This window comes from Gorilla gorilla, chromosome X (genome assembly GCF_029281585.2).
Source record: "Gorilla gorilla gorilla isolate KB3781 chromosome X, NHGRI_mGorGor1-v2.1_pri, whole genome shotgun sequence".
Classification (NCBI taxonomy): domain Eukaryota; kingdom Metazoa; phylum Chordata; class Mammalia; order Primates; family Hominidae; genus Gorilla; species Gorilla gorilla.
Genome location: NC_073247.2, coordinates 25,757,565 through 25,770,348, shown reverse-complemented (window position 1 = coordinate 25,770,348; position 12,784 = coordinate 25,757,565). Strand labels below are relative to the sequence as shown.

The 12,784-nt window shown below is 41.1% G+C and overlaps 1 protein-coding gene across 1 annotated transcript in view; it reads left to right on the top strand.

Annotated features, from left to right (window-relative positions):
* Positions 1-10,488, top strand: part of ASB11 (ankyrin repeat and SOCS box containing 11) — a 32,503-nt gene extending 22,015 nt beyond the window's left edge. The window contains exons 4-7 of the mRNA XM_019019091.3: positions 214-364; positions 3,905-4,039; positions 5,476-5,667; positions 9,917-10,488. Coding sequence (XP_018874636.1) covers positions 214-364; positions 3,905-4,039; positions 5,476-5,667; positions 9,917-10,041 — 603 coding nt within the window. The 3' untranslated portion in view covers positions 10,042-10,488. The remainder of the gene's footprint in view (positions 1-213; positions 365-3,904; positions 4,040-5,475; positions 5,668-9,916) is intronic.
* The last annotated feature ends 2,296 nt before the right edge of the window (positions 10,489-12,784 follow it).

Below are 12,784 nucleotides of genomic sequence, written 5' to 3'. Positions count from 1 at the left end.
GGTGACATGTAATGTTTTAAGGGTTTAACATATAGTAACTCGCTCGATCCACCCAATAATTTCATGAGGTTTCATAATACTGTAAAGATGTGGAGTTCCCTCACTTATTCACCAGCATGGGGAATTCCTCTAGGTAAATACATAGGAAGACATACTTGGAGATGGTGAGAATGAAATAACAAATCCTCTGGGTCTCTCTTTGCCCATCATTAGGTCAATGGAGTGACAGTTCACGGAGCCACACCCCTCTTCAATGCTTGCTGCAGCGGCAGTGCTGCATGTGTCAATGTGCTGCTGGAGTTCGGAGCCAAGGCCCAGTTCGAGGTGCACCTGGCCTCACCCATCCATGAGGCAGTGAAGAGAGGTAAATGAGCCACCACAATGCATGTGAAACTTTGGTGGGCTCACTCCAATCTGTATGAATCAATGGTCTAGTGTTAGTCATTCAAGGGTGACCCTGATCTTCCTCACCATTAGAATATGTGTAGCCTAGAAATCCCACAGCAGTAACTTCAATTTGCCTAAATCTTCAGGAAATACCAGTGTGGCACAAAATAGCCCTACTTATAACTTCGGAATGCTTTCCTGACTACAATTTCCCATTTCCTGGGGATGGTCTATTGGCAGGCCCTTCCAGATCCTCTTTGCTGGTGTTTTGGTGGCAGCTGGTACAGCCAAGGCAGTAGTTCTGACTTCCCTGAATTGTACTATGCTTATGTCTCTGTCCTTAGTAGGCAAGAATAGCTTATCCTCTAAAGCCCATAAAATACCAACCACTAACCTAAAATAAACTATGAAAGTATCTGAAAGCCAAGGCTGATACTATCTCTAATGGAATAGTAAATATAACTGTTCATAGTAAGTTACACAATCTAGATGGGCTGATGACTTCAAGGTCATAGTTATTGAAAAGAAAAGGCTGCAACTTTCCAAAGTATAGCATTGGTAATCTTGAAGCTGACTCTAGACTCCTGTGTTGTCAGTTAATTTCCAAGTGAAGGAAAATAGTAAATTTAAGGAATTTAAAGACTGTATGTACAGACTAGACCTGAACCGAGAAGATGCCACTGAAAGGAGAAGGCCATTTGTCAAAGGTCACACCCAAAGAGCAACATTTTGATGATAGCAAGTGAGGGAGTTGTTCTCTTATACTGAGATCAGAAATACAATGGTGAAGTTAAAACACTCTAGAATAGTGATCTTTGCTGGTGTAACTGGAGATGAAATATTTTATTTCAAAAAGCAAAAGTGAAAGATTTGTTCCAGGTTATTAAACATGTCACTTGCCAATTTTTTCCAGTGGATTACTTTAAATGATGCAAAAGACCCAGTTCTAAATTTATCTATGTATTTTATGTTCTAAATGTATTTAATACATATTTATTAATTAATAGCTGATGTTAGTCATTTCCCAAACATCATGTAAGTCCTTTAAGTTGTAGAGTAATGAACTACTTTGGAAATGATATAAATGTCTTTCTTTCTTTCTTTTTTTTTTTTTTCCGACAGAGTCTCGTGCTGTTGCCCAGGCTGGAGTGCAGTGGCATGATTTCTGCTCATTGCAACCTCTGGCTCCTGGGTTCAAGCGATTCTCCTGCCTCGGCCTCCCACGTAGCTGGGATTACAGGTGCCCGCCACCACAATTGGCTAATTTTTGTATTTTTAGTAGAGATGGGGTTTCACCATGTTGGCCACTCTGGTCTCGAACTCGACCTCAGGTGATCCACCTGACTCGGCCTCCCAAAGTGCTGGTATTACAGGCATGAGCCACCATGCTCAGCCATATAAGTCTTTTTTTTTTAAATTTTTTTATTTTTTTTATTTATTTTTTTTATTTTTTGAGACAGAGTCTTGCTCTGTCTCACAGGCTGGAATGCAATGGCACAATCTCGGCTCACTGCAACCTCCACCTCCTGGGTTCAAGCAATTCTCCCACCTCAGCCTCCCAAGTAGCTGAGATTACAGGCACCTGTCACAGTGCCCAGCTAATTTTTGTATTTTTTAGTAAAGACAGGGTTTCATCATGTTGGCCAGGCTGGTCTCAAACTCCTGACCTCAGGTGATTCACCCACCTCAGCCTTCCAAAGTGTTGGTATTACAAAAAGCCTTTACTAAAAATTTAATATTGATTTGAAGTAAATTTTTGAAGTAAAAATTAATATTATTTGTATTTCCATACAAATGTTTAAAAATTGATAAGTACTGGGAATGGTTTGAATTAATTAAGTATGCAGTGCTTGACTGATTATATTTGGAGCTTTTGGTATCTATGTGCCTATAAAACATATATATGCTCATAATAAACACATAATTTGTGTGTCTCTGTATATTTTTCTGTATTGTAAAAGCATGTTAAGGATAAATATCCACAGAATGTAAGCATGATTAGCAAATTCATTATTTTATACACTTGTATTAGTGCTAGCTATTTAACTTTTCTGTATTCATTTTTAAAACTTTCTGAGAATATTTAAATTTAACTCAAACTAGGCTGTTTCTTGTTCTTCAAAAAAAAGACAAGAATTGTTCAAAAATATGTATTAAATACCCTGTATTTTCCAAGTAGTTTTAGGGACTTACTAGATATTATTTCTGGATTCTTATAGCTCTAAACCTCTATGAACAAGCTGAGTCATAGTTTGAGTCAATACCTTGACATATTGATGCTGTAATTCAGGTATAATATTTAATTATGTGAACAAATAGTTTGAATTGACAGTCCTGATTTGTACATTTTAATGCATATTTATACTTAATTTAGAATTTGTGATAAATCAGGTAGGTCTAAAATGAAGCTTACTTTTATGTTATCTACAAAAAATAGGTTGGCTAAATTAATTAGTAATGACGTGATTTTTTAGGGAGATATTTAAATCTTCAAAGAGAACTAACTCTTTGCAAGCTCCCATCAATACCTCAGAAGCACTCTCTCCTGAACAAAGCATTCACAGGTTGCAAATTTATCATGTCTATCTATTTATTGGGCAAACTCTCAAAAGAGAATGCTTGCTTACATAGTTGTTGTTAGCCACTGAATATGAAAGTGTATTTAAATATATTCTATACTTAAGACTTCTTTATTCTTTCTCATAGGTATTTTTCAGACTAACCAAAGTAATGTTGCAGGCCATATATCCAATCTCACATGCATGGATAAAGAAGAGAATGAGAGATTTGTAATGGAGAGGGGACAGGGTTCTCTTGGGTTTGAGCACTAGCTTTTCAGAGTAATAATAGGCCTAGTCGTTTGTCCCTCTGGGTCTTGTCACTTCCATTTGTAAAATGGTGGCATCATTCTGGAGAGTGATTTCAACTGTGCTACTTGGAGCCCTTTGTTTAGTTAAAGTTAACTTGGGCTGTAAAGAGGAGCTGGAGTGGGGAAGCATGAGCATGCTCCTCTTTTTATTGGTATTATTTTGGTGGTTTCTACCTAAGATTTCCAAAAACAAACACAAAAATGTTTTTCTGCTATAAAAAGAGATCTAGGTTATTTAATTAATTAATTAATTTATTTATTTTGAGACAGAGTCTCGCTTTGTCGGCCAGGCTGGAGTGCAGTGGTGCTATCTCGGCTCACTGTAACCTCCACCTCCCCGGTTCAAGCGATTCTCCTGCCTCAGCTTCCCGAGTAGCTGGGATTATGGGTGTGTGCCACCATGCCCAGCTAATTTTTGTATTTTTAGTAGAGATGGGGTTTCACCATGTTGGCCAGGCTGGTCTCGAACTCCTGACCTCAGGGAATCCGCCTGTCTCAGCCTCCCAAAAAGCTGAGATTACAGGCGTGAGCCACCACACCCGGCCAACCTAGGTTATTTCTAAAGCCTATTTCAGATAAGCAATCCTATAATTCTGTTAATATTTAATATGTCCCTTACTTGAGTGAGGGTATCTTGTGTTCCACCAGGTCACAGAGAGTGCATGGAGATCCTGCTGGCAAATAATGTTAACATTGACCATGAGGTGCCTCAGCTCGGAACTCCCCTATATGTGGCCTGCACCTACCAGAGGGTAGACTGTGTGAAGAAACTTCTAGAATTAGGTAATTTCCAAAATTATTTTCATGAAGAAACCTGTTAACTTTGTTGATTTTCTACAGCTTCAAAGATGAAGTTCTTGTCATCGTTGAAAAATATTCGGTTAGCATTTTATGTTTGAATGCTAAAAACAAAACTTCTCTAGAGAAATGAGTGTCTGTATTTCTCAGTCCTGCTTCCTTTGATGTTAACTCCATTTACCTGGTATTTTTCTCCCTGGTTGTCACAAGATAGCTGCCAGCAATACCTGGGCTTACAGCCCTCCTTATCCATATGCAGCAAGAAAGAGCATTGACTCTTTTTAAGTCACATGCCCATCTTTGAACCCCTCATGGGGGCCAAGGGAATACAATATATTGATTAGTTTAGGCCTAGATTTCAGCCTACTCTGCATTTATTAGGCTTCACTGGAAACACAAGAACTGAAACTAACAAGAGGGTGGTTTCCCTTTGGGAAATCTAGGTATGCTTGCCAGGAAGATGCTGGACAGTAAAAACAACAGACATTTGCTACGGGCTAGTTTATATCTATCCTGCTACAGTATCTAGTCATTTTAAAAGCAATTCTAAAAGGCATATACAGAAACCGAGAGTCCGTGGAAAAATGAAATATCTTTTTTTTTTTTTTGAGACGAAGTTTCGCTCTTATTGCCCAGGTTGGAGTGCAGTGGCGTGACCTCAGCTCACTGCAACCTCCACCTCCAGGGTTCAAGCGATTCTCCTGCCCTAGCCTCCGGAGTAGCTGGGATTATAGATGCACACCACTACACCCGGCTAATTTATTGTATTTTTAGTAGAGACAGGATTTTACCATGTTGGCCAGGCTGGTCTCGAACTCCTGACCTCACGTGATCCACCCTCCTCAGTCTCCCAAAGTGCTGGGATTACAGGTGTGAGCCACTGTGCCCGGCCGGAAAAATGAAATATCTTGAAACTATTCTTTGGTTAAAGATTCAACAAACTTAGCCCCTGACATAAAGGTGGAGATTTAGTAAAAACCTTTAGTTGTGAATTTTTATCTTAAGGAAGTTTTTGTCTTTTTTATTTCCCATCATTTACTATTCTCTATAGTAAGTTCAGAAATCATTTTTTGAGCCCCAAATAATATAAATACTAAATAAACTTAGCTTTATCTTTTGTCCCAAAACATAATAACTATGTAACAGGAGCCTCAAATACTTTATTTTGTATGCCACACAGTTTGTATGGGAAAGCAAGTATTTAAAATGACTAAAAATATCTAAATTCACTTTTCTCACCAAAGAATTTCAAGTAGTCTTAGTAGGCATTGCTGAGGTTCTAGGCTTAAGTTGCATATTTTCAAACATTTGTCAAGTATGTCACGGTACTTAAAATGTCTTTATATGCAATGACTATATTTGAAGCTCATTGTGCTTTACATTACATTTAGTGTTGAATTGTGGCCATCTGTTTTGTTAAGGAGCCAGTGTCGACCATGGCCAGTGGCTGGACACCCCACTCCATGCTGCAGCGAGGCAGTCCAATGTGGAGGTCATCCACCTGCTAACCGACTATGGAGCTAACCTGAAGCGTAGAAATGCTCAGGGCAAAAGTGCGCTTGATCTGGCGGCTCCAAAAAGCAGCGTGGAGCAGGCGCTCTTGCTCCGTGAAGGTAACCAAGGGCTGGGTACCCATTCCTCTTCCATAAGCACATTCTCTCCCCTTCCTGTCTCATCTGTAGCATTTTTTCCTTTTTCTTTTCTCTTTTTAATTGAAGGTGGCATTGTGGGAGGTGATAGGCCCTGCCATCACTGACCTGTCTTCTGGGATTTTATATGCTGTGTATATTCACTAACAACCAAAGGGCATTTACATATAACCAGAGTGTTGCTTTGTATTTTACATAACAAGAAAATAACCAGAAAACCGGCCGGGCGTGGTGGCTTACGCCTGTAATCCCAGCACTTTGGGAGGCTGAGGCGGGTGGATCACAAGGTCAGGAGTTTGAGACCAGCCTGGCCAGCATGGTGAAATCCTGTCTCTACTAAAAATACAGAAATTAGCCGGGTGTGGTGGCTGGCGCCTGTAGTTCCAGCTACTTGGGAGGCTGAGGCAGGAGAATCGCTTGAATCTGGGAGGCGGAGGTTGCAATAAGCAGAGATCACACCACTGCATTCCAGCCTGGGTGACAGAGCGAGACTCCGTCTCAAAAGAAAGAAAACCAGAAAACCTTGTTTATACCCCGAAAATCTTGAATTTCCATTTCTGTCCTGGCATAAGCGTATGATTGAGCAAACCAAAACTCTGCTTTGTAATATTGGGAGACAATCTGATGGCAAATTCAAAAGACTTGAGTCAGAGTCTGTAGGGGAGGACACAGAGTATTTCAGAAACCCGACTAAATGGTGAGGTTGTTTGCCTGTTCTCCAGATCAGGGAGTAGGTGGGTCTGCATTCTTCATTGCTTCATTCCCGTTTCCACCATGAGCATTAAGAGCAACTACTGATGCCAGAAGAGGTAAGGCGAGCATCTGAAATTCAGAAGAGAACCAATTCAGAAGAGAACCTCTTATGTCTATACAGTAAGAAAATAAAATATTTTCTGAGCCTATATTGATTGTGTGCTTGAAGAATATTAAAGATAATTATAATTATTCAGCTTTACGTGTGCCAGGCACTGGGCTAAATTTGAAACATAGATCAATTTCACTGAATTTTTAAAACTTCAGAGCAGTGGGAACTTTATATTGTAGTAGCTGGTTACTATGCCAGGTACAAATGGGAAAAGAAAAGCATTGACAAGGTCACACAGCTAACTACATAATAGAATTAGGTAGGATTCTGAGCCATCTGACCCCAGAATGTGCACTTTCTTTTTTTTTTTTTTTTTTGAGATGGAGTCTCACTCTGTCTCCAGGCTGGAGTGCAGTGGTGCGATCTCGGCTCACTGCAACCTCTGCCTCCCGGGTTCAAGCGATTTTTCTGCCTCAGCCTCCTGAGTAGCTGGGACTACAGGCGTGCACCACCACACCCAGCTAATTTTTGTATTTTTAGTAGAGACGGGGTTTCACCATGTTAGCCAGGATGGTCTCGATCTCTTGACATTGTGATCCGCCCGCCTCAGCCTTTCAAAGTGCTGGGATTACAAGTGTGAGCCACTGCACCTGGCCATCAGAATGTGCACTCTTAATGTCATAAGGTCCCAACCCTGAATCTTTTGAAACATTCAGTGAGGAGGGTCTTATTTCACTCACCAGTTCCATTTTGTGAAACCACTCCATCATATATACCTTCCAAGTAGAATGCTTGGTTTTAACCATTTTAGGAATAGTCTTTCTAAATCAGTGCTTCTTAAGATTTAACATGCATATCAGTTCACTTGAGGATTTCCTTAAAATACAGATTCTCATTCAGGAGGTCTAGGATGGGACCTGTGACTCTGCATGTCTAGCAGGCTCCCACGTGATGTTGATGGTGCTGGTCTGAGGACCACACTTTGCGTACCACTGGTCTAGATTATTATTATTGTTATTATTATTATTATTATTTTAGATGGAGTTTTGCTCTTGTTGCCCAGGCTGGAGTGCAGTGGCGTGATCTCGGCTCACTGCAACCTCTGCCTCCCGGGTTCAAGCAATTCTCCTGCTTCAGCCTCCTGAGTAGCTGCGATTACAGGCGCGCGCCACCACGCCCAGCTAATTTTTTGTATTTTTAGTAGAGATGGGGTTTCATCATGTTGGCTAGGCTGGTCTCGAACTCCTGACCTCAGGTGGTCCATCCACCTCAGCCTCCCAAAGTGCAGGGATTTCAGGCGTGAGCCACCGCGCCTGGCCAGGATTATTTTCAATAGTCTAGATCATTAATCATTGTTCTTTTATTTGAATCTTCACCAGAAGAATTATGATCTTTCTTAGCAGATCCGAGCTTGGAAATACCAGGTACTTTCCAACTGTAAGCAGAGACTATAGTTTATAGAAGTTTTCACATTTCCTATTTTCTTCCATCAAAAATGTTTCTAGGACTAGGATTTGTAGACCTGGATATCCTGGTCAGGGCCTAGCTCCTCTGTCCTTTGTCTTCATAAATATAGCCACTTGCTCTAGAAAGATTAATACTGGCTGGGCGCGGTGGCTCACACCTGTAATCCCAGAACTTTGGGAGGCCCAGGCGGGTAGATCACGAGGTCAGGAGTTCAAGACCAGCCTGGCTAAGATGGTGAAACCCCATCTCTACTAAAAATACAAAAATTAGCTGGGTGTGGTGGCACCCGCCTGTAATCCCACCTACCCGGGAGGCTGAGGCAGAGAACTGCCTAAATCCGGGAGGCAGAGGTTGCAGTGAGCTGAGATTGCATCACTGCATTTCAGCCTGGGCGACAGAGTGAGATTCCGTCAAAAAAAAAAAAAAAAAAGAAAAGAAAGATTAAATACCAACTACATCAGAGTTCACTCTCCTGTCAGTGTCTCTAGGCACTGGACAATTTGTCTACATTACCATTTTGCAGAGGAGGTTAAGTAGGACAACAGGTAAAGAAGTTTTCTATTCTTGCTTCCCAAGATTTTAACTAAGATCGATTGTTTGGTCCTCCAGGTAGCTTTCTATCTCATGGATGCTCCTTGGCAATGTGAAGCCAAATGTTAACCTGGCTGTTCGCATATGCAGTCCATCATTTTTCATGGGGTGTGAGATGCTGTTACAGTGGATTTTTTTGAAAAGGAAAACTTTGTGTAGACCAGTAATTAGGTTTTCTTGAAGAGATCTTTACTGATACCCTCAGGTTAGGAAATAATGACTGTGCAACTAGTATTGCAGCCAAAAGCTCATTCATCCTATTCAACCATATTCTGGACTCTCATCAGGTGATTTTCCTTAAGGATTCAGAGCCATTCAAAGCCATGGGCATGATGATTCTGTGAGACTCCTTGAGGGTCCATGAGACTCAGTTTCAGGGAACAATAGGGTCTGACTTGAGTCCTTCTTGCAGATATCTATTGAGCTGGAATCCTTGCAAGAATAAAGGGCCTCTTCAGATTTAAGTTGAGACCCAGCCAGCACCACCTCATGGGCAGCTAGAGCCGGTAGGTCCAGGAGTACTTTGAGGGCTGAATATCTGGCCCCTGGCACATCTCCTAACACTGCCTCTGTCACCACGCAGGTGGAACTTCCCGCTGACACCCTTTCCATATTGTCCCTCTGTTCTATGGCTGTGTCTTGGAGTCCTGCGTGTTCAGTCCTTCCATTTGCATTTTCTCCTTGGCCAGTGTATTACTTTCTTTCTTTCTTTTTTTTTTTTTTTTTTTGAGGCGGAGTCTCGCTCTGTCGCCCAGGCTGGAGTGCAGTGGCCCGATCTCGGCTCACTGCAAGCTCCGCCTCCCGGGTTCACACCATTCTCCTTCCTCAGCCTCCCGAGTAGCTGGGACTATAGGCGCATGCCATCACACCCGGCTAATTTTTTGTATTTTTGGTAGAGATGGGGTTTCACCATGTTAGCCAGGATGGTCTCCATCTCCTGACCTCGTGATCCACCCGCCGTAGCCTCCCAAAGTGCTGGGATTACAGGCGTGAGCCACCGTGCCCGGCCCCGTGTATCACTTTCATTGGCACATTCAATACATGAATGAGATACATTCCCTTTAGACCCCACACCTCATTCCTAACTTGCCTCTGGTTAGCTTCATTCTTCAACATTGGTAATCCAAGTACCATTGGAAGATTAACTTAAAGAAATGCATCCCTTCCAGAGGGGCAAATCAGGATCTGCTGTCTGTATTTAGTGTCTGCTACCTCATTCTATAGTTCCTATACAGATCCAGCTTCTCTTCTGCTTTTAGAAAATTTCCGCCTCTTCCAGTTCTCTGATTTCCCCCTTCCACCCCACCTCCCACCACTATGAAGTTAACACCATTTTTATTTCTCTCTCAGGCCCACCTGCTCTTTCCCAGCTCTGCCGCCTGTGTGTCCGGAAGTGTCTCGGTCGAGCATGTCATCAAGCCATCCACAAGCTAAATCTGCCAGAGCCACTCGAACGATTCCTCCTATACCAATAGTCCTAAGTGTTCCTGGGAAGATACTTGGAATGACACAGATTGTTGTCTGCTGTACCTAGAGTACCTAATGTAGAAGCTCAACAGCTTAGACTCTTAGTATCTTTAAATGAGCTCAGTCGAAGTAAATCCCCCATGAGCTAGAACACTTGAGGAGTGGAAACTCCTGGTTAGTTTAATGTTCTCATTAACCAAGGGGCAAGTAGAAACCGTTTAGCTTTTAGCTCTTGTTGTTAAGAAACTTAAAAAAACTGTGAAGTAGAGTGAAAACAATAGGCTATTTTTTGATGATTCGGGATCTTGTACCTAAAAGTCAACATTCTGAATATTGTACAGACACATATAAATTCAGGTGGATAAGATTATAACAAATGTTAGGTATTCCAAGATATGTTCTTGATTTAGTTCCTTCCTTCAGCCCTTCCCCACTTTTTTTCTTTCTTTCCTTGAATAAATCTGGTATAATTTTTTTTGTATATATATATACACACACACACACACACACACATGCACTCATATATTTAATGTTTTCAAAGTCCTTAATATATATAGTTCTTATATAAGTTTTCAAAGTCCTTAATATATGTATAAAGCTTATATATATGTTTTCAAAGTTCTTTATATATAAAGTTATATATATTTATATAGACTTTATATATACATATATAAAGTTAAGGACTTCAGAAACATTGTAGTTAACTGAGGCTTCCAGTTACTGCAGTCCTGGTTGATAAGAGAGACTTTGGAAGAGATCAGTGCACCCAGAGGTTGGCATCTATTGCTTATTGCTTCTGATATTAAATGCTGTTATTTGAAGTAAGCAGTTCTAGGATTGAGAACACTGGGTGTCCCCAACAACCTGAACCCACAGGCATTGTCTGAGGCATGTTGCAACCCAAGCACTGGCTTATTTTCAAAGTCAAGATGCTCAGGGTTTTTGAAATAATTACATACTGATGCCAGCCACCAAAGTGGGCTCAATGCTGGGTCAATATTTTTTTCTGTGGATAGGGGCCCAAAATAAGCACAAAGGTATATAAAAAGAGGCTTCTCGTTTTCTGTCTTCTCCTTCTTCTCATTTCTCTCTCCTTCTGTCACCCCTCCTCTTCCTCTACTCTTTCTCTTTTTTGTGAATTTAGAACATGGGAACTGGATAGACTTTTAATTATTATAAGTATTACTGTCATGGTTCAGTATTCAGTTCTAAAATGAAAATTCCCTCTCAGATCATCCTAAGACTCATTTCACACATGTATTTTTTTCCCCCAATTTTTCTAGACCTTTGGCTCTCAACTGGAGACAATTTTGCCCCACTCCCACTGAGACATTTGTCAATGTCTGCAGACATGTTTAGTTGCAACAACTGGGGGAGAATTGCTACTGTCATCTAGACGGTGGAGATCAGGGATGCAGCTAATCACCCTACAGTGCACAGGAGCCAGCAACAAAGAATTATCAGATCTGGCTGGGCATGGTGGCTCATGCCTGTAATCCCAGCATTTTGGGAGGCCGAGGCAGGCAGATCTCAATGTCAGGAGTTCGAGAACCGCCTGGCCAATATGGTGAAACCCTGTCTCTACTAAAAATACAAAAGTTAGCCAGGCGTGGTGGCAGGTGCCTATAGTCCCAGCTACTTGGGAGGCTGAGGCAGGAGAATCACTTGAACCCGGGAGGCGGAGATTGCAGTGAGCCAAGATCACGCCACTGCACTCCAGCCTGGGTGACAGAGCGAGACTCCGTCTCAAAACAAAAAACAAAAAAAAAAAAAAAAAGAAAGAAAGAAAAACAAACAAAAAAAAGAATTATCAGGTACAAAATGTCAACAGTGCCAAGAATGAGAAACCCTTCTCTAAGCCTGTGCTATTCAATACAGTAGCTACTAGCTACATATGGCTAATGAGCACAGGAATTGTGGATAGGCTGAATTAAGATGTGTTGTAAGTGTAAAATACATATTACATTTTAGTGACTGAGTAAAAAAAGAATATGAAATATTATGAACTTTGTTTTGTTTTCTTTTTTAGACGGAGTTTCACTTTTGTCATCCAGGCTCGAGTGCAATGGTATGACCTTGGCTCATTGCAACCTCTAAGCCTGTGCTATTCAATACAGTAGCTACTAGCCACATATGGCTAATGAGCACAGGAATTGTGGCTAGGCTGAATTAAGATGTGTTGCACGTGTAAAATACATATTACATTTTAATGATTGAGTAAAAAAAAGAATATGAAATACATGAACTTTTTTCTTTTCTTTTTTGAGACGAAGTTTTGCTTTTGTCACCCAGGCTTGAGTGCAATGGCACGATCTCGGCTCACTGCAACCTCTGCCTCCCAGGTTCAAGCGATTCTCCTGCCTCAGCTTCTGGAGTAGCTGGGATTGCAGGCATCTGCCACTATGCCCGGCTAATTTTCGGTATTTTTAGTAGAGACGGGATTTTACCATGTTGGCCAGGCTGGTCTCAAACTCCTGACCTCAACTGGCCCACCTGCCTCTTCTTTTTTTGTTTTATTTTTTATTTTTTTGTTTTGAAATATTAATAGCTTTTGATGTTGTATTTTTAATTTTTTGAAAACTTCCATACTGTTTTCCATAGTGGTTGTAGTAATTTACATTCCCACCAATAGTGTATAAGAATTCCCTTTTCTCCACATCTGCACCAGCATTTGTTATTTTCCATTTTTTGGATAGCCATTCTAACTGGGGTAAGATGATACCTCATTGTGGTTTTGATTTGCATTTTCCT